This window comes from Coturnix japonica, chromosome 3 (assembly GCF_001577835.2).
Source record: "Coturnix japonica isolate 7356 chromosome 3, Coturnix japonica 2.1, whole genome shotgun sequence".
Classification (NCBI taxonomy): domain Eukaryota; kingdom Metazoa; phylum Chordata; class Aves; order Galliformes; family Phasianidae; genus Coturnix; species Coturnix japonica.
This window is the reverse complement of record NC_029518.1, coordinates 41,547,382-41,567,872: the sequence shown is the minus strand read 5'-3', so window position 1 is coordinate 41,567,872 and position 20,491 is coordinate 41,547,382. Positions and strand designations below refer to the sequence as shown.

The window sequence follows — 20,491 nt, the reverse complement described above, 5'->3', positions numbered from 1 at the left end:
AATATCCTCTTCTGTTTTATACTGCTAAATGTGGAATAGCCTACATCTTGCCATAACTCTACTAATACTTATATTATGTTAAGCAAAACTCCCTTCAAAAAACTTAACCATCAAAACCAGACAAAGCAGCTTTCTCATGAGCTGGAAGCACAATATAAATATTCACACACTTTCAGTAACAATGATTTATGCAGTAAAAAGGCTGCTATGACATGGTAAAAACTATAATAATGGTCTAGTCGCCAGAGATTAATGTAGTTTCTTGAGTGAGTAAACAGTCTGAAAGGAATAGTTGTTGGTCAAGCCACAGAAGAAAAGGAAACTCCTCTTGTTGCTTTTGTACCACTCAAACAACATCTTAAAGAGAGTAATAACAAATAAAGAATAATAATGCATCTTTTAAGAGAACAGAAAAAGGTGATGAGCATCCCCACAGCTACTACACACATTCTGAAGAATACCTGCAAAAGTTTCCACCGCATATTGAGATCATCTAATTGACGAGACATCTTTAATGATGGATAAAGGTCGAGTGGAGACAACTGACTGGACAAATCATTCACTGTTTTAACTTTCAAGTTGATGGGAGCAATTTCTTCTCTAAAAGCCTAAAAAAGTAACAGGCCAACATTTATGCTCAATGGACATCTGAGCAGCAAGGAAAAAAACTGCAATAAACTGATCACAGTGCTGACTTCCCCAATAAAGCATCTTATGCTAAACAACTGTACGCAACTCTAGAACACTCCAGCAAAGGAAGTTCATTTATTTCAACATTCATTGCCTACTTCTTTAGAGAGAAGTAAAAACTAAACTGCATGAAATTTACTCAAGTGCCCACATTCAAATTCCACCCCTAAAAAGAGTACTGTGATTCCAATGAGGTGATTAATGATGCCATATGGCTTTAGAAGCTTTCTTTTCAAATAGAAATAGACTATAACAGAGCATGAGCTTTAGAAATACAGTCACTGTCAAGAGCTCTTAAGAAAAAATGTATTCAGGAACTACAGTTTTCCAGTACGGAGCAGCTAACAAAAATTCAATTGAAAAACTATTATTGAATTAGCAAAGCATGAAGGAATGTACCTTCTCAACAAACAAAGGACTACAATGTTTTACCTGATTATAACTGTACAGCAAAACTATTACCATGACTAAAAAAAAAGAAAAAAAGGTTTATTGAATCGAACGGAACTAAATACACCATTAAGACAAAATTGATGCAAGCTTTATTTACAGTTGAAAAGCTGCATCAAATTTCTTTCTTACTGTGAGTAGTTAATTGTTCACTCCTATAAATGGCTTGGCTAAACATCATGAAACAAGTCAAAAATAACTGGAAAGAAAGATTCTTTGGACAATTCAATTATTAACTTCCCTTGAAAACCTCTCTTATCAGGTCCAGAAAAAGAAGGCACCTACTGGCAAAGAATTGCTTGGAACCTGGACATCATGCCCCTATTACTTTAGAAGATGTTTCATTTTTTAAACAGCTATGTATATCTAAAGGACTTTTGCTTTACTTTTCTCTACAGAATAATCCATTGAGATACAACAAATCACTTCTTAACAGGAGATTAAAGAACTATTCAGCAGCAATAGCTTTGGTATCTACACTAAAATATAAGAAAAGAAGATGCACTATTCTTCTCAAATCAGATACACTGTGGATGTAAATGTGTGATGTTACTGCCTCTGTGTCAAGATTTTAGGTTCCATTAAACCTGAAGGTAGCAAAAAATTTCAGAGAATGAGGATACTTCCACTGATAAGTACGAAATTAACACAGGGCTACATTACTTCACAGAAGTCCACAGGCTGCTGTACAAATAAAGAGCAGTTCTGAGTGAACATCTCACAAGCAAATTCTCTTCCTTCTTCCAGTACCAGCTACTGATACGAAAGTCATGGATTGTCAAGTATATCAGGATCCTCGTTTTCAAATTCCTTCTTGAAAACTGAAAAGGCGTGTTTGTGAAACAGAAGTTTCCCTGATATAGCATCATATTGCTGCTATTATATTGATTTTCTTAAAAAAGCATACCCAGCATGTTCTAGAATCAGGCATTTACCAAAGAATCCTGATGATCAGAGGCAGTTTTCTTGGATAATGTTATTACTTTTTTTTTTTTTTTTTTTTTTTGAGGTGCTCTGCATTACTGGGTTCCTACATAACCCATGCATTTAAGCAAAGGGCAACTACTATCCACCAAGAGCAGCAACACTGGAATGCTGAGCCCTGTATACACAGCCTGGAATCTTCATTGCAAGAATTGTTATGCTCGTGAGAATGTTCCACTGTAATGTTTGTTTTTCCCTTTAAAGTAATCCTTAAGAAAAGTCAAGCCAAAACAAAAGCAAATTTCTGCTCACAGAAGCTAAAATAGACAATGCACATGAAGTCTGTGAAAGCTGAGGAGCAGAAATCAAAAAATGTTTGTGTATATATATATACATACATACATATCTTCATATGACAAAAGGAGCTCTTAAAGTTCTTCTAAGAAGGTAGCTATATGTGATTGTTACATCTATTACATCTGCCAGGGTAACTGACTCAGCTTGCTGATACACAGCAAGTGTTTAGGCAAAGGTCCAAAAAATAACCATGGCCTAATTGTGGGTTAGACAGTACTTCTAGGCAAAAAAAATCCTAGAGTACATTTTTCATTTAATGTTGTTTTTCATACAATTCTGTTGCTTGCAAATCATTACTTGCTTGACAGTAAGTGACAGAGTATTGGATTTTCCTTGTAACCTCAAATCTAGTCTTTAAAGAGCAGTTTACATTGTATATGAGTTTAAATGCATAGAGTATACAATATTTCACATCATGGTAGAATGGAGGAACATAATAGGCTGAATATTCCGCAGGAATTCCACACTTACTGTAGTTTTCTCAATATGATCTGGTAATGAATCTATGAGCAAGTCTCCCACAGGTTTCCAGCCATTCCTCACATTTTCAGCCTCCTTCAAGTCAGCATCGAGGTCATCCATTGCACACTGCAAGTCTTTCAGTTTTTCTAATGCTTTGTCTACTTGCTTCTGCCAGATACTGGCACTGGCATTTAGGTTCTCCCATTTCTCTTTTACCTCTGATGACTGCTTACGCATAGCTTTGGCAATCCTCATGGCTTTCTCCTCAGGGGTCAACTCTGCAGAGACAAAGAAAAGCTATGTTGTTTATTTCTTCTCTTATTCATGCCCAGTTTGAGTGCCTCTAGGAGGCATGATCAAGAAGGTCTGTAAGTCTGCAGTTAATTGATAATTTATTTCAGCAGGTACAAAGTAGAAGAAAGTCCATTTTTCCATAACTGAAATAAACTTGTACTTAATGACAAAATAAAGCTTGATAAGATGATAGGAAACTATCCCTGACTTCCATGTATTAGAATATCAGCAAAGCAAAGTGAGCTAAAAACTAAGTTGCCAGTTAAGAAAAAAATTATCACCAAAAACAACCAAAGCAGAGTAAAAGACAAGGATTAACAAGAGCAAACACTCTAAAAAAGATGGAGATAAATCTCGGTTGTAGGTTACAGAATGCATTCTTTGAAACAACTGAGAGGCTTTTGAAGAGAGTAGAGCTGAGAGGAACAAAACACATTTTGAGTATTCAAGATATCGCAGTGACTTGCTGAGCGTCATAAGCAATTAATCAAGAGCACCGCTCATGTGTATTTTTGTATTTTGCATGCAAAGGTACAGGCTAGCCAGGCTTGTGGATACTGCAATGGCAAAATGCTGTTTCAGAAGCAGAATGTGTCTTTTTGTCAAGACAAAATCCTGTATCATTTAACTAGATACTGTCTCATGACAATTATTGGAGGAGATGGTTCAACATATATATACATATATAAATATACACACACACACACACACACACACACACACACCTGTAGGAAGATTAAGGCATCTTTATATATGCAGCTCCAAAGTACAGAGGCACAGCAATAAACCACACTTAGCAAAACAAGTAGAGTAAAGATGTAGACCAAAGACAGACTGATAAATTGTACCCCGTCTCCTGAATTCCTGCAGCTCACAGTAGAATACGCTACACTGTAGGACAATATAGATCTGGGATGATCTTTATCCCAACATTTGCAAGAGATTTTAAGAAAAGGAATAAAGCTTATATTCTAAACAAACAAACCTTTTCAGATAAAAGTCGCCATTTCAGGAAAAAATAAATAAAAGCTATCAATTGCTTACTTAAAGATACCAAAGAAGTTATCACTTGCAGTCTCTTTACAATTATTAACAGTTATATTTCATTGATGAATTAATGACAATCAACTAAAACCCAGCGACAAAGGTGCTGTGCATAACTGAAGACAAGCCTCTGTGCAAGCCTCAGAGGCAAGCTGTAACTAGCAGCAATGTTGAGTATCATCAGATGGACAATCAGGCCCCAACAGAGGAAGCTTCAGGACCTTAAATGAGAACTAAGGAAGCACCTGAAGATGGAACACTACAGAATGAAAGGAAATACTGAACTTTGTTGAAAAAGGGAAGAAATGTGCAGACCCAGTGGAGGAGTCTCCTTGGTTCGCACTTCACAACCGTGAATAAACAGGGACATTATGCCAAGAAATCAGATAAAGCACAAGTTGCACATCTGCAAAGCTGTCACAGAATCATAGAATCATAAGGTTGGAAAGGACCTACAAGATCATCTAGTCCAACCTCCCTTTACCATACCTACAGAAAACCACTTAACCATATCTCCTAGCTTCTTATCCAGATGCCTATTGAACACTGCCAGGGACGGTGACTCCACCAGCTCCCTGAGTAGGGGAAGCTTTTGGTTGGGTATGATCGTTCTGACACAGCAGATTCAACAACTATTTCTCATTCCGGCAGAATCAGTAAGTAAAATAAACATAATGTATAGCTACAAATGAAAATCAAAGAGGAGAACAATGGCCTGATGTTACTTGGCTGACCAGCTACTCATAACAAACCAGTCATACATACTCTGGGAAGGAAAAAGATTCCAGTCTGATCAGGGTGATTTAAGTGTCCCAACAGAACTGAAAACAAATACTTCGGTAGAGCATTCATCAAATCAGTGCCACTGTGCAACAGAATCTGCCACCAATTTTATTTGAAAAATATTAATTGCTTGCAAGACTGCTTTATCTTTGGAATGCTCCAAAAAGACATTTGCTGGAGTAATAAAGCCAAAAACACATTTTTACGAGCTATAAAGCCATTCAGCTTCTGTTCAGTTAAGAGAGAAATACATCTTGCAATACTTCATCTTTTCATCATAAAAACCCAACTTATTAACAAGCAGCACATTACGTATTTCAAGCAGGGAGCACATTCTTCAAGATACTGGTTGCAAAGAACAAAACTGTAAACGTGGTCTCATAAAAGATGTTTTAACAGAAGGAATTTTCTTCTATGAATTTTAAATTTATTTCATCAATCTGTCATTACACAAACTGGCAGAAAAACACACTTTCTTTATGTTGTGAAAAAATGCTACATGTTACTTGCAGCTCTTTTGTCCCTCCTTAATATAAAGTCTTCCAAATTAGCAGCTTTTTGTTTGTTTTTTCCTTTCTCTTTTCTTACTTCTTACATTATCTCCACTTCAGCAGCTTCCCAGAAGCAAGGAAAGCCTATATTCTTCTGTTTATGAGGGAAGGAGGACAGTAGCTGAACATGAGCAAGAAACAAATGCTTCTGTAGTGAAAAAAACCTTGATTTTAATGAGCACTTCTTTGTCACAAGAGCTGTTTCAAGGCAGTGCATGCCTTGGATAGAAAACTTCCAAGTCTAGAAGTAAAAATTCCTTACATACTTGCATATAAAAAGAATACTTACATATGAAAGTTCTCAGTGAGGAAAGCTGCTCTTGTTTAAGAATTTATTTTAGACTAGGTAAGCTATTCTGATTATGGCAGTTTTGTTTCTGAACAACTCTGCTTGAGCTAGCAACCTCTTTCTGTCTTGCCAGAGTTACATAATTACTTCTGGGATATTTTCTGCTTTATTTTACTATTGAAAATTCTTCTCTTCCTTGATTCAATCAATCTTTTCAGCAAAACAATGGCTAAAGCTTATTGCAATCATTACAAACAACTTCAGAGCATGTGAACACACACAATGGCACATGGTCAAGCTAGTTAACCAAGAGCACCGTTCTAGCTGTCTGACAAAGACTTTATCATCACTTCAGTGAAAGCATTCACTGGGTTTCTAAAAATCTGGACCAAAAACTTAGTTCTGATCTAACAGGAAGTTCAAAGAACAAACTGCAAGTGGTTAATGTGGAAATGCAGCAATTAGTCGGACTAAAAATGAGGCATGTCACCTTTTCTCTTCTAGTTCAAATAATTATTGCATATATAATTAAAAGAAATAATAATAAAAAAAAGCACTCCTTTTTGTCTTGGTCTATTTAGGTTTTATTCTATCAAAACAGAAAGTTCTTCAAACCAGATAAACAGTCAAACAGAGTGAATGAGAAAAGTCTGCAAAATAAAAGACAAATTAGCGTTCGCCTCCAGAAGACAGAGTCCCAAAACCAAAGAAAATGAATACACAGCGCTGCTAACTTCATATATGAAATAATTTTGGAGAGGGACTGGATTACTTATCTCCAGATAGATATGTAAGAATAATATAGGCAGATACACAAAACACTTATTAGTGGTTCTTCATATTTCCCAATGGGGGGCGGGGCAGGGGAAAAAACAAGAAGATGGATGAAACAAAGAGAAATTAACTTTCAGTTGAGAGAATTAAGTTATCCTGCTCCGTCTATCTCAGGAAAACTAAAGATTACAGTACTGCTGAGCACTATGCATTTATGCAGCATAACCAGTGTAATTTATCAGTATAATCAAAACTCAATGCTTCCCAGAAAAACCAGGCACCATTTTTATTAAATACTGTGATCTAAAGCACTGTGGAAGCCTAAAGATTGTGCTGCTGAAGGAATACAAAGCAGGTATGGAAAAGATTTTAGTTTACACCTGTCACAAAACCTGAAAAAAAGATACTAGAATTGTTACAGCATCAGGAATCTATTACATCTTCTTCCAATTTCTGCTGAAGGGAGAGTACTAACAGAGAAAAGGATATCATCACTGAGTCCCATTTACTCTAGGTAAGCAAAGATGTAGTTTTGTTTCCTTCCACAGCACTGTAACTGCAGATTACCAAGTTAAGAAAAACAACAAAATCAAACCACACACACACACAAAAAAAAAAACCAACCAAATCAAACTAAAGACAATTCAGACAAGGCAATAGACAGTTCTGACCCTTGACATCCATTTGTAAGCTACATTGCAATTGTAGAGAGAGATCTCTTACAGACTAAGCTTTGATGATAGCTGTCTTTAAAACAAAGCAGCATTCTAAGAACACAGCTTCTGCCTGAGAAGCATCCTGTATTTCAGATAAAATTGGGCACAGCACAGCACGTAACAGTGCTTACATCCTGAGGTTAAAAATAAGAAAATAATATATTTTTTAAAAACAATAGTACAATTAACTACTAATTAACCACTATGGCCTTAGTCTTTTGTCAGTATTCAGCTGTTAAGAAATCAAGCTTTAATTCCCCTCAGGTTTCATTCCACACCACTCAGAAAAATCAAAACTACTTCCTTGAATTTTTAATAATGTGACTTCAAGCAGGCTACTGTTTAGATGCTGCAAGACCAACTTTAAAGCTCCATTTAGGTAACCTTAACTGGAAGGATAACAGAGATCTATCTGAAAAGAGGGATGAATATTTTTATCACCATGAGATCTTCTCATGGGTAGATGCAAGTTTCAAATGCAGTTTGAGCATCAGCTAAAACACAGGTTGCAATGCTGAAAACAGCGTAAACAGTGTAAGTAGCCTTTGGGCAGGAGCCCATTGACCTCCAGTGCCTGTGTGCTCTTCGTTCTTCTGTAATGCTCAAGCTTTCAATCCTCGGCACATCTGGGTAGGAGAGAATAAAAGCATATTCCAGTAGTGTGTGATAGGTATGTCCAGTAGTTTGGAATAGAATTCCTGCCAACTCTGTACAGTAAACTAACTATTTATTAGGTCTTTCTTACTAAGAGCAAATATAATGGCAAAGAATTTATCTGAACTTGTTCAGTAGTAAGAAGGGAAGACATTTGACTTTTATGTCTGAAAACAAGAGAGTATCTTATGTGGCTGCATGTTTAAAGTACCCACACATAATTCACTGATATATTTCTCTTATAACACAGATGTGGTGTATGGGGTTTTCTAAGCTTTCAATTAAAAGAAGGTAACAGACAGAACATACTTGATTTTAAATGACGTGTTTATCATGTGACCTTTGATACAGGGGAAAAGAAAAAAAAAAAATAAAAAAAAAAAAAAGCTTTCAAAGCAAGGAATCTGATTGCCATAACAAAACTATTACAATAAAGCAGATTCCTGGAAACATTCTCAACTGCAGTGGGAATCACTAACCTGCTAAGATGTTAATTTGTGTAAATTAACTAATTTTTTGTACTAAATAAATAAATAAATAAATATCTCCACTCCCTCATATTACAGCAGTGGAATTTTAAGAACAGAATATCAGAGAAGCTCTATCATTGATCTGTATAACCCTAGGGGCAGAAAATACTAATTCTTCCATCCTTTGTGCAATCCATGTCCAGTAACCTTAATAAACATCCATCTCTAACTCTGCCATAGATCTACAACTATGCAAAAAGTTTATCATAATTACAAATTCTTAGAGTTCTCCTACACAATAGCAACAAAGCTAAAAATGCAAGTATTTCTGATTTCCTTATCCTGACCACTTATAAAATTCAGCAGGCAGCTTGGTGGATTTTGTCCATCAGCTCCATTCAGATCCTGAAGTTAAAAGGGAAGGGAAGGATCAAGTTTGATATTTATTTATTTATTTATTGTAACATTGCATCCCTAAGGAAATACGGAAAAACAAAATGAGAATAAAAGGTGATAAAGAATGATGAGTGATAAAATGAACTTCTAAGGAAGTTTCCTGGAAGCTCAAGAATTGTGTTTGACTCTGCCAATTACTGTACTGCATGGTACAGCTGAATGCTGACATGGCAGGTATAAGGGCAACACAACAGAGAAGAAATCAAAGCTAGCTCATATCCTGATTTTACATTCTTGTGATAAAGCTGAAATTAACAAAGTCATAGTCAATATCAAATTAAAAAGGAACCTATAACAGATACTCTGTTGTGATGTAACAATGGATGTATTCAAATTTATCTTGTTTAATCAAGGACAAAACCAATTCCTGTAAGTTTTCTCCTACATCTCTCACCCCTTGTCCTTGCAACGCTGCTTTCCCTGGCATGAAAAGTTCTAGGGGGCAACAAGAGACTTGAGAAAGCAATTCAGAATCGGCACGTAAATGCATCAGTCAGAGAACTCCCTATTGCCAGTCCTCTCCCAGTCAGGTATCATGAACAATTTCAATTCCTACAGCAAGCATGCAAGGACAGAAGCAACAACCCATGGAAAGCAGTACCTCAGCTGCTAATACATACTTTATATATATAAAATTTGAATGAGAGCAGAAGTTGCACATAAATTACAATAAGATTCACAAGCAGGTAATGAGAATCCTCTCCAAAAGGACATGATGTGCTGTCAGAACTGTAATGCTCAGTAATCCAATATTCTGTTGATGAAAACATCTGTGCAAATCTCCCCAGAGAAGCCTCTGTACAAACAAGCAAATTTTTACTTGGGCATCAGAACAAGGAAAAAGAAGTCCTAGAAACAACACAGGCTCTCACTCTGTCACTCTGTCACTGAAATTGAGGTCACTAATTGCAAATGAGCCTGTGTGTGCTGTGGGTTTTTGTGCTCTTTAAATTTAGGAGAGTTTCAAATTTAAGACTTTAGTTAACTGAAACCATTGTTACCATTTCTATTTCAAAATAAAAAACCCTCTCAGATACTGTTGATGACTTCCTGCCTAGGTGGAATTACTCCTTTACCTAACAGCCCAAATACAAATTAGGTGAAGTCAGACAACTAATACAAAGACTGAATTACATTATGATTCAGCTTTCTTTTGTAGCGTGTATTTATAAAGGAACAGAGAAAGCTTCAAAGATGATGCATGAGAAGAAAAGATACGATAGAGTTTATTTTTAAATATTATGAATATCTGTAAAAGATGTTCTCAGAAGGTAATTTTTTTTTCAATTATATTTTGATTGTATTGTGTATTTCAAGGGGATGTGAAAAGGTTACTCAAATTATCTTAATTTATTATAAAGTACAAAAGAGTCTCAAATCACACCACGGCAGAATCACGTGGCAAGACTTTAGTGCTACTGTGAAAAACCGGAGACTGAAATAATCATGGGATAACTAGCCCAATGTACCCCAAATTCTTACACAATGAGCAAGAAGGCATTTGCATTGTCCTTTCCTTTATGTAACCTGAGGGGCTGAATATTTTACAACCTCTATGGATTAGCTAACCCTGCACCTCAACAATTCTGGTTTTTTTTTTTGTTTTGTTTTTTGTTGTTGTTGTTGTTGTTTTAAGTAAATTCAAGAAACAGTGATTTTCCAATAAATGCTATTACTATGAATTCCCTCCAAAAGTAATGTTTTTGCTATTTCTAGTACAGCTTACAACCCAAAACCATGCTCTTCACCTTTAGCAATGTTAAGTGTACTTCACTGATGTTAATAAGCAAACTTTAATGTATTGCAGAGAACACGACTGAGAGGTTGACTGACAAATAAAACCTGAAACATTTTAAAAGCAAACAATCTTGCACTCAAATCTCTCACTAAATATCATTGTTCAGAAGAAACACTGCATGTCTCTGGATTCGTTCAAGTTTAGCAGAGATTTCTGGAGATGGGTGATATTATATATCTTTTGATATATTAGAGTTCAGAGCAGAAGATTCAAAGATACATTTTGGCCTGAAAGCCTATTAATTACAGAAATACTGCTCTGTATGTGGTTTCAGTGTCCAGGAGCTGGGAAGGAAGGGGTCAAGCTGAGCATAGGAAAGCAGAAAGGAAAGGTCTTCTTTTAATGTTTGTCTATTTGTTTCCTATTACTGACTCACTAATTAAATCTTTATTTTAAGTGTCTATAAATAGTTTATTTTCACCAAGTCTGCTTTAGCCATAGCAGTAGCTTTCAATGGATTGATCTCCATCTTGACCCATAAACTTTCTCATCTGTGTTCTGCCTATTTTTTTCCTTCTCCCAGTTGAGACACAGGAGTGAGTGAGCATTGGGGTGCATACTCAGCTGGTAGCCAGCACTGGCCCACTCTACACCCTGAAAAAGAATATGTATGGAACTGAGAATGAGAAAGGACAAGGAAAGAAGTTCAAACCACACCTACAAAGCTTCCCAACCCAACTGAGTTTAAGATATGATTAACAGACACAAGGTGCTCACACATCATTTACAGACCATCTGCTTGCTTGTGGTCATTACTGCTATGCAGTTTACCACGGCCATCAACTTTCCTTCTATTCTGTTATAACTGCCATCTGTAGCTTACAGGAGTTTAAATAATAACAGTAATAGCTTTAAAATTACTTTAAATGGTGCATATCATCTGAAGTTTGTTTTTTCACTTTCATTCAGCACTAAGACCAATGATATCAGCCCCTGCTAGAGAAAGAACATATGACACTGGTAACATTTAGTGCATGTCATCATTTCAATTAGGTATTTCAAAGGCTTCTGAGACAAAAGTCTGCCAATTCATACTTTCTCAACAGAATGAGCAAATATAGAAAAGAGCTTTTCCTATTTCCTGACTCTGAAGTTGGTTGTTTTTCAAAACAAGGAAAACGTTAGAGATGCAATATATCAAACAAGATTGTGAGTAAACTTAGAAAGACAAGCAGAATGCTTCCAAGGATTTCAAAAACCAAAGAGTAAAACACAGCACAGCAGCTAACTTAAATCACAGAGAAAAAATGGCTCTAATTGCCAATATTCAAACTTCCACACAAAGCTGAATCAGGGAATAGAAAATCATAAAAAATTTTGCACAGAAGTTACTCTGTCAATGCAGGAAAGATTATTTGTTTCCAGTGAACAAACCTGAAACGTTTGTTGTACAGATTCAATTATGTATTGGAAGAAAATTCAACTCCTTACAGAAGCTACAAGCCATAGTTACAGAAGTAGCTACAACTTTATAAAATATATAGAAAAGTAAATTATTCATGTTCTACTGCAACTGAAATCTTTGTAAATTACTACTGGCTTTTTCCAAGATAAACTCTAAATAACTAAAAGAAATAAGATTTTATTATAAAGTGCCTAATGTATTAAAAAGATTTCTGACTTAATTATACTTTGATCATAGCATATTTTCTCTATAATTACAGAGATATTTGGTACATTTTTCATAATTTGGGGATTATGGGCCTAATAGGGAAAAATTACTACTTTCTTGATGGTCTCTGATACAGACAATTATCTTGGCAAATATTAAGTAAATATCATTTCTAGGAGAGTTGTGTTTCATTCCTTAGCAATAATTCATCAAAAGATTTGAATCTTTATGACTGTGTAATGATTGCCTTCCTAAAGCTGACCTGTTTTACTTCTAATGAGATACAATTAGAACACATTCTAATGAGAATGTATTCACAGAATACATTCATTTCCGTTTGTGGGGTAAGATTTTGTAATAATTATGTAAAAATACTCATTCTTTATTTGCTCCTCTGACTATACTCAAGGTGTACACAATAATGTATTAAGAGAAAAGAAATGAACAGAACTGATGATGTGTTTAAAATCAAAAATCAGAGGAGGAAATGCAAAAGATTTTTCTTCTTCCATTAAAAGCTTGAATAATTCCAACCAAAGCCATTCAGTAATAGTTCAAGAATAAATCATTGGGAAAAAAAAATAAATAGAAAGTCGTTTGGAAAACTCTGAAGCATAATCAAGTAATTGCAATAGAAAATATATACTAGGAACAAGTAGGTCCTTTTTCTTATCATCTGACTATTCCCAATGGGAAGATAGTATTCTCTGACCTGTTTTCGAATGTGCACTCCTTCTTGGTTCCTCAGGCCCCTCAATTGGCTGGTCAGCAAGGAAAATTCGTGCTTGGTCCACAGCACTGAGAATGGTTTGCTCTTTATCCTTCAGTTCACGTCGCAGAGCCTTTCGCAAAGAGAAGGAAGAATGTCATTTGTAATTTGATCTTATAAACAACAGACAGTAGACCATTTTCCCTTATTTCACATCCGAGTGGACTTGTGTAGCGATTCAGACTGCAAGATTAAATGTAAATTTTATGAAATAGAAATGAAAAGAAATGAATTAAGGTTAGAAAGGTTATTATTACAGAATTAACTTGAATAAGTGAATACAAGAAAGATAATAATGGTAGATCTTTAAAACACTTGTCTAACGGGAACTGAAATCATTACACTGAACTTTAAACAAAACTGATCAAAGGTTTTATTGATATTAATATGATTGCTAGTATGTAGTAGATTACTACAAATTTATTTTTATTTTTATTTTTATTTTTATTTTTTTTTGTGGAATAGAAAAAAACTGCATCTACTGAAAGTTGTGACAATTTCACAGCTTCTACTGCAAAACTGCTTCCTTAGAAAACACTACTTTTCTGTCTCCTATTAACAACGTTCTTAAAACCTGAACAATATTCAACCACAAGCTTTATGATGAGAATATATTCTGAAAACAAACTTCTCAAATTAGCTCAGATACTTTAATCTTTATATAAAGAAACAATTAAATCTTATATACGGGGGGAAAAAAGCAACTTTGCAATGCTTCCACGATAATAGAAATGAATTTCATGATGTTTTGTTCTTTAGAGATTATGACCTTTTTAAAGGGTTAATTGTAACCATCCTTTTACAAAAGAGTAGTCAGATATGTTTCCTATAAAACATTTCCCTTTACTCCTTTTTTTAAAGTTTAAATCAATCTCAACTAGAAAGAAATTGCTTTGTATGATTTATTTGTACTACTTTCTATCAACCAAAAATATTATTTAAATATTAATTTAATGTTCTGCTTAATATCTTCCAATATTTTTTTAAATCTAATTAGGAAATCAATGCTCATTTTGCTGCCACAATCTGCTCAGTTCTCTCCTCAGCTAAATAAAGCAATTAGCTGGTGTTCATAACAAGACAAATGCTTCAGACATCAGAAAATAATTTATAGTGTAAAATATGCGCAGACAGAAGAAAAGGCTTCTTTTCTCCAAATTCCTCCACGTGGTGGAAGTGTTGAGGTTACTTTCCTGTCCAGGGTAAAGGATGAAGATACTTCTGGATGGCTGAAGTCACTTAGGCTCTCCTGTCTAGAAAACCTGAACTATCACTAAATCCTTATTTTCCTGCAGATTCCTTGCAAAAGCTCTTCTTACATAATTGTTTTTCGTTGTTGTTGTTCAAAAATAAAAGGACTCCTCTGAGGTTAACCTTCTCAGAAGCATTGTTAAAAACTTCAGGGGGACAACAGAACATCAAATTTAACTTCCTCATTAAAAAGCAAATGTCTAGAGGATGAAAAGCTCTGCATGGATCCAGCAATACCAGCAACAAAGGCTATCATCCATCTGCTCCTGGAAGTCAGGCTTCTAAACTTAAACAAGCCTTAATGAGAAGCCTATCCTAAAACTGAGCATTAGAGGTTTTGTCTTAAGATTTCATCTATTCCAAACTATACCATATCTTGATGAAGTTGTTTCAAAAGTGTTAGATTACTGAAGACAAATAATGCTTCTCAGAATTCCTCCCTAGATTACGTTCTGATTTCTTAGCTGCACACAAACAAAACCATTCAGCTGAAGTGAAAGAAATGCTCCTGTGCTCCTGCCATTGTTCTTTCATTTTTTCTCACATCACCAGCACTGCCTCAGGTATGTACAGTTGCACTAATGACACTGTGAAACAAAAACATTTACAGAGCAAAGTAAAACATTTTTTCATAATAGACTATATTCTCTGTGATTCTAATTCATCTAAATGCTAAACAACAACAACAAAAAATAAGAATGAAAATGCAACAAAACTGATACTGCATGACAACACAGTAACAGCAACAAGATTGCCCTTCCCATTCTTTTCAGCCACCATATGTCAATGACCTTTCAGTACAGAACAATAACAGTGACTTTTTAAACTTCTATTTAGAAATTCCATCACTAAGCCTATGCAAACAAATTATTGCCTTCTAGATCTTCCCACCATGTTTGCCACGCATTTATCTTGCAAGAAGAGGCTGTGAGGGATGGACTTGTTAAGCCTGCAGAAGAGAAGGCTTTGGAAGGGACATAATAGCTGGTTTCTACAGCTGTTTTCCTTGCTGGTTTGATATGACTGAGAAGAGCCATCCTCATCAGAGCAGCTTGTTGACCATAGCTGTGAGGAGAAAGCTGGACTACAGACCTCCTGAAGTGTCTGTTTGCCTGAAAGAACTTGTGGATCCCACGGTTCAAACCTATACAGCCTCAGTATTGGGAACAATACTCTGACAAGGTCTGCCTTCTCTGTGAAGCTCTGTTCCTGTACAGCAAACACAATTTTGTCCCAGTTTTCTAAACTGCTTTTCTAACTTAAAAATCCTTACATTCTACACAAATTCTTTAGGCTTTTCTAGGCTCTGCAAACAATCATTCAGCTTCTGCCTTGACCACCATTCATTTGTCCAGCATAGAAAATATATACACTTTAAATATTACAAGTGCTACCTAATCCTTCTCATCAGAAAGCTTTTTGATGCCAGACATACAAAAATGCCAGCCACTTGATATTGGCCCTGCAGGCGGCAGTATGTTACTCTCTGCCAACACTGCATCCCCCACTGTTCCTTCACCCTCCTTATCTCCCCAAATTTTCCCACTCCTTCTCACTTTACTTCTGCTCCAAATATTAAGAAACAATGAAAACTAATCAAAATATGCCATCTCCCATTATATTTATAGAAGTTGTATGATTTCCAAAATAATGAAAACATTTCAGTCTGCATTACACAGTTCTACCTCTGATTAGTATTAACCCTTGGTTTTATACCAAAAAAAGTCTTCAGAACAGCATTAATCCTGCATGAATAGCAATAAAAACAATAAGCAAAATAAGCCCAGTTTCTTTGAGAGATTTAGTACATACTATGTTAAGAAAAAAAAAGTTATTTACACACCAAGCCCTACTGTCTTAAAAATTGTATTGACAAGTTGATGTACCATAAATGCAACATTCTTAAAGAATTCCTTCAACATACACTGAATTAAAACAAATCTTGAAAACATTCCATATGCAGAAATTTACTTCAGGAAAGAGGGAAGACAGGAAGCTATTATTGCTATTGTACAATTAAGGCTCCTTGGAGAAATGCATTAAAAAATTACCAATTTAAATTGTTTTGGGTTATTAGAACCTGTGTGGAGTCATAATTAAAACACTATCTTAATTTTTAATATCAAATAAAAAGAGGCACTATTACTTCAGCATGAAAAAGGAAGTGTTTCTACTTAGAATTACTTTTTTTTATTTTTTTTTTTTACTTTTTTTTATTTTTTCCCAACGTAATTTTCCAAATATTTCCAAAACATTTATATATATATATATATATATATATATATATATATAAAAACTATGATTTATATATATATATCTGACATTATGTGAGATTTTGGGCTCAGAAATTTCAGCAAAGTTAGAAATAATCTGGAGATGGATCTCTTTTGCTGTCTTGCCAGCTTAACATAGTATGCTCATCAATTTCTCCTGATCACCCTCAATAAAACTTCAATCAAGTTTGACCTCAGAGACCTTGGATTTAATTCTCTGCTCCCTCCTTCCACCATCCTTGTCACTGAAGTTGTTCAAATTGAGATTTTAAGATTATCCTAACAATGACTCTACAGACTTTGGCCCATATAGCTCATCATTAACAAATCACCAGTGTCATTCCTTATAATTAATAAATCATGACAGTAAAATCTTTTAATGTGAAAGAAACTTTGCATATGTGAAATATTAATATTGAATTAATTTATGAGTAAAAAAACATAAGCCCGCCATAGATTTTTTTTTACATTAAAGTTCATATGCTTCTTATGCTACAGATGTAAGAAGTAGCTTCAGAACAGCTATTCAAACTTGCATTGCTTTTTTCCCTATTTCTTTTGCAACACTCAATTTTCCTGTCTCTCTTTCTGCAAGTAATCAAGAACAACAATGAGAGTACATGATGCAAGAATAAGCAGATATACCAATACCCTCTTCTCCTTCCATGCAAACCTCTCTGCAATAGAACAAAAAAGAAATCCACTTAGAAATCTGATCTCTAGTTCAAATATAATCTGACTTGAGTGGACTGAAGAAAAGTTTCATTGGAGAAATCAGATCTACAAGAACACTACAGTGTAAAAGTAAGTCATAAAAAAGCCAGCACTAACATAAGGGCTGCAATACTGAATTTTATTATTGTTTAAAGGGTTTTACAAAGTATGAAGTGTAATTGTGTATTTTTATGTCTTATTCAGTTTTGCAAAGATACCATTCAAATGGCTACTCAAAATAGATGCACCTTTCCCAGCAGAGAAGTATATGACTGTGTCCCGTCATTCTCCCTTACTCGGCTTTAAGGACTAAAAGCGCCTGGATTGCTTTGAGGGTTACACAGGTTTGGGTAGATGGAAAAACTCCCTGGAGCTAGCTTTTTAGGGTAGTATGGTTAGATCTTGTTTGGACTCAATGATCTTTAAGGTCTTTTCCAACCTGAGTGATTGTATGATTCTATGATTCTTTATGCAGATAAAAATAGGTCAAAAATTAATATAAATTTGTTGTAGGCATCAAATAATAAATTAAAGTAGGGCAAAAGGAGATCCATCATGTTAACTGACTGACAGAATAACCCAAGAAATCACTACACATGATTCTGATCTCTTCCACAGACTCATTAAAGGGAGGGATCCAAGTAGTGTTACATACCTGATTTTTAACTATTACTAGTCATTGACTTACTCCCCATTTTTATTTGTTCCTCTTTCAGTAACTGTGAAATATAAATTTTTCACACTCTAACTTTGGAATCTGTACGTCATTTACCCCGTTACATCAAGATAATTCTAATCTGTTTGCCCTCTAAATTACACAGATGCTTATTACTTTTAATATAAAAATAAACTCTTCCTACAAGCTACCGTTTTCCAAAAGAACTGCCCCAATTTACAGCTAAGAACTTGCCTAAACCAAGGCCTTCTAAAAATTCTGTCAGTGATGTTTCATATCAGAAGTCATTTCCACATTTAAGAAATTGTGACGCCAGAACAAGTTTTGCTATTCATGAATTTTTACACAATTTAGTGTACCCTGTAAGCACATATTTCCTTCAATTGTACTTTTGGTTACATTTCAAGCATATTAATTGAGCTTCCATAATTACACATGGTTGATTTACAGCCTTTTTTCCTGTTCTGAATGGTACAGACTTGTACAGAATAATTCAAGGAGCAGACCAGCTTAACAGTTCCAACAGATGAAGGCAAAGCTAATTTCAAAGAAAACACATGGGAAACTTCTTAAAAACTGAACATATTTAAATCAGATCTCATTATTCACTCCTTCAAGGAAGTAAAGATGCATGTTATTGTGGCTTGTATCTCTTTATCACACTGCAGCTTCGTATGCCAATCAGCAGCTCCTGTAGCATTTAATTACCTAGTCATCCTTACTCTGCCAAGTGCTTGCAAAGCTTCTGTTACTTTTATACACTTAAATGAAATGGAAAAATCATTCACGGCATATGGCAGGATGAAGGGAGTAAGTAGGATAACTGAGAAAACTTGGAGACGAGGCTGTTTATACATATCACACAGAGACTGAGGTTGTAATAGTCTTTGCCAGCTGTCTGCATTGTTAAAGAATCGACAAGAAAACATAATAAATGTAGCGTGTTTAAAAGCTATTCCTTCATGACAGACAGTATTTAATATAAACACATATGCACAAATTTTCAGCAGCACATATTTTGGTCTCCAAACACATCTCCACGTGAAAGTAAATTTTATAATACTTTTGCTCCAGCTGACAAAAAATGCATTCAAATAAAGAACCATATTTGAGATGGCGCACTTTACCATGCATCTACCTGTTATTACTTTATACTCAATTTGTGTGACAAGAGAAACCAGCAAAGAGAAAAATGGTGTATAATATACAATAATTAATACCTGGAGATGAGCATAAGAGAATTACGCAGCATGCAGGGCTTTACAGATGAGACCTAGCTCAATGTAAACAGCAATCAGTGACAACAGTGACGAAGATCAAAATAAGGAAAGAAAGGATCATAGAGAAAAAAGAGCCTGTCCAGAGCCCTCTGTAGGGCCTTCCTATACTCCCTGGCTGATCAACTCTTCCTCTCAACTTGGTGTCATCTGCAAATTTACTGAGGATGCACTCAATCCCCTTGTCCAGGTCATCAATAAAGATACTAAACAGGACAAGCCCCAGTACAGACCCCTGGGGTCTTGTAACAGGTCATCAGCTGGACATAGCTCCATTCACCACTGCTCTCTGGGCCCATCCAGCTGTCTCTTTACCCAGCAACGAGTGTGCCTGTCCAAGACATGGGCTGTGAGCTTCTCCAGGAGAATACTGTGGGAGACAGTTTCAAAGGCTCTGCTGAAACTAGGCTGACTACATCAACAGGCTTTCCCTCATGCACCAGGTGGGTCACCTGATTATAGAAGGAGATCAGGCTGGTCAAGCAAGATCTGAGTTTCACAAATTCATGCTGACTGGGCCTGATTCCGTTTGAAGTCCCATATATGCCATGTGACCTCACTCAAGATGATCTGTAATAAATACATCTTGATTAATTCAGATTCGCTTTTTCAAATGGAAGAATCTAAAATTAAATTTTAAAGTTTGGAAGTATATCTCACAGCACTTGCAAAAGGCTTCTTAGAAACAGCCAATGACGAGTGATGAAGACTGCATTTTCCCTGGATTGTTTCTGTTTCCTATTCTCCATGTGTTGCTGTGGTGGCAATACAAATAACAAAACAATAGCAAAACAGAGCTGCGGTTACTAGGGTGCCTGCATAAGCAGCAAAACAAAATAAATAGGAACACAAAAGCACAGATTTGGGCAAAAGAGAAAATAAGACTGCACACGGGCAATCTTATACTAGAAGGCCAAGAAATGCTAGCATACTTTGGACTTTCCCGTGGATTTCTCAAAAATGATGTTTCAGGCCAGAAATAGGTTGCTTCTCCAATGAGACTATTAATTTCTCTTTCCCACACCAGCCTATGGATGAGAGGATGTGTTCATGGCTATTCAATTTAAAAACCATCCTGCTCTGTGTACTCTTACAGACTGGCATTACTTAAAATAAGCACCTCTAACTACTTCTTAAACAAAGTGTGCTACAGTAGAACAGCGCACAAAAAAACGTCAAAAAAGACGGAGGATGAAAACTGTGCTTT

General features: G+C 35.5%; 1 protein-coding gene across 11 annotated transcripts in view; it reads right to left on the bottom strand.

Moving 5' to 3' along the window:
- UTRN (utrophin) overlaps positions 1-20,491 on the bottom strand; it is a 331,818-nt gene that overhangs the window by 67,437 nt on the left and 243,890 nt on the right. For all 11 annotated transcript variants that reach the window (XM_015858079.2, XM_015858086.2, XM_015858082.2 and 8 more), the window contains 3 exons: positions 13,037-13,166; positions 2,893-3,161; positions 462-608 (listed from right to left, as the gene is read on the bottom strand). In XM_015858079.2, the coding sequence (XP_015713565.1) occupies positions 462-608; positions 2,893-3,161; positions 13,037-13,166 (546 nt within the window). The remainder of the gene's footprint in view (positions 1-461; positions 609-2,892; positions 3,162-13,036; positions 13,167-20,491) is intronic.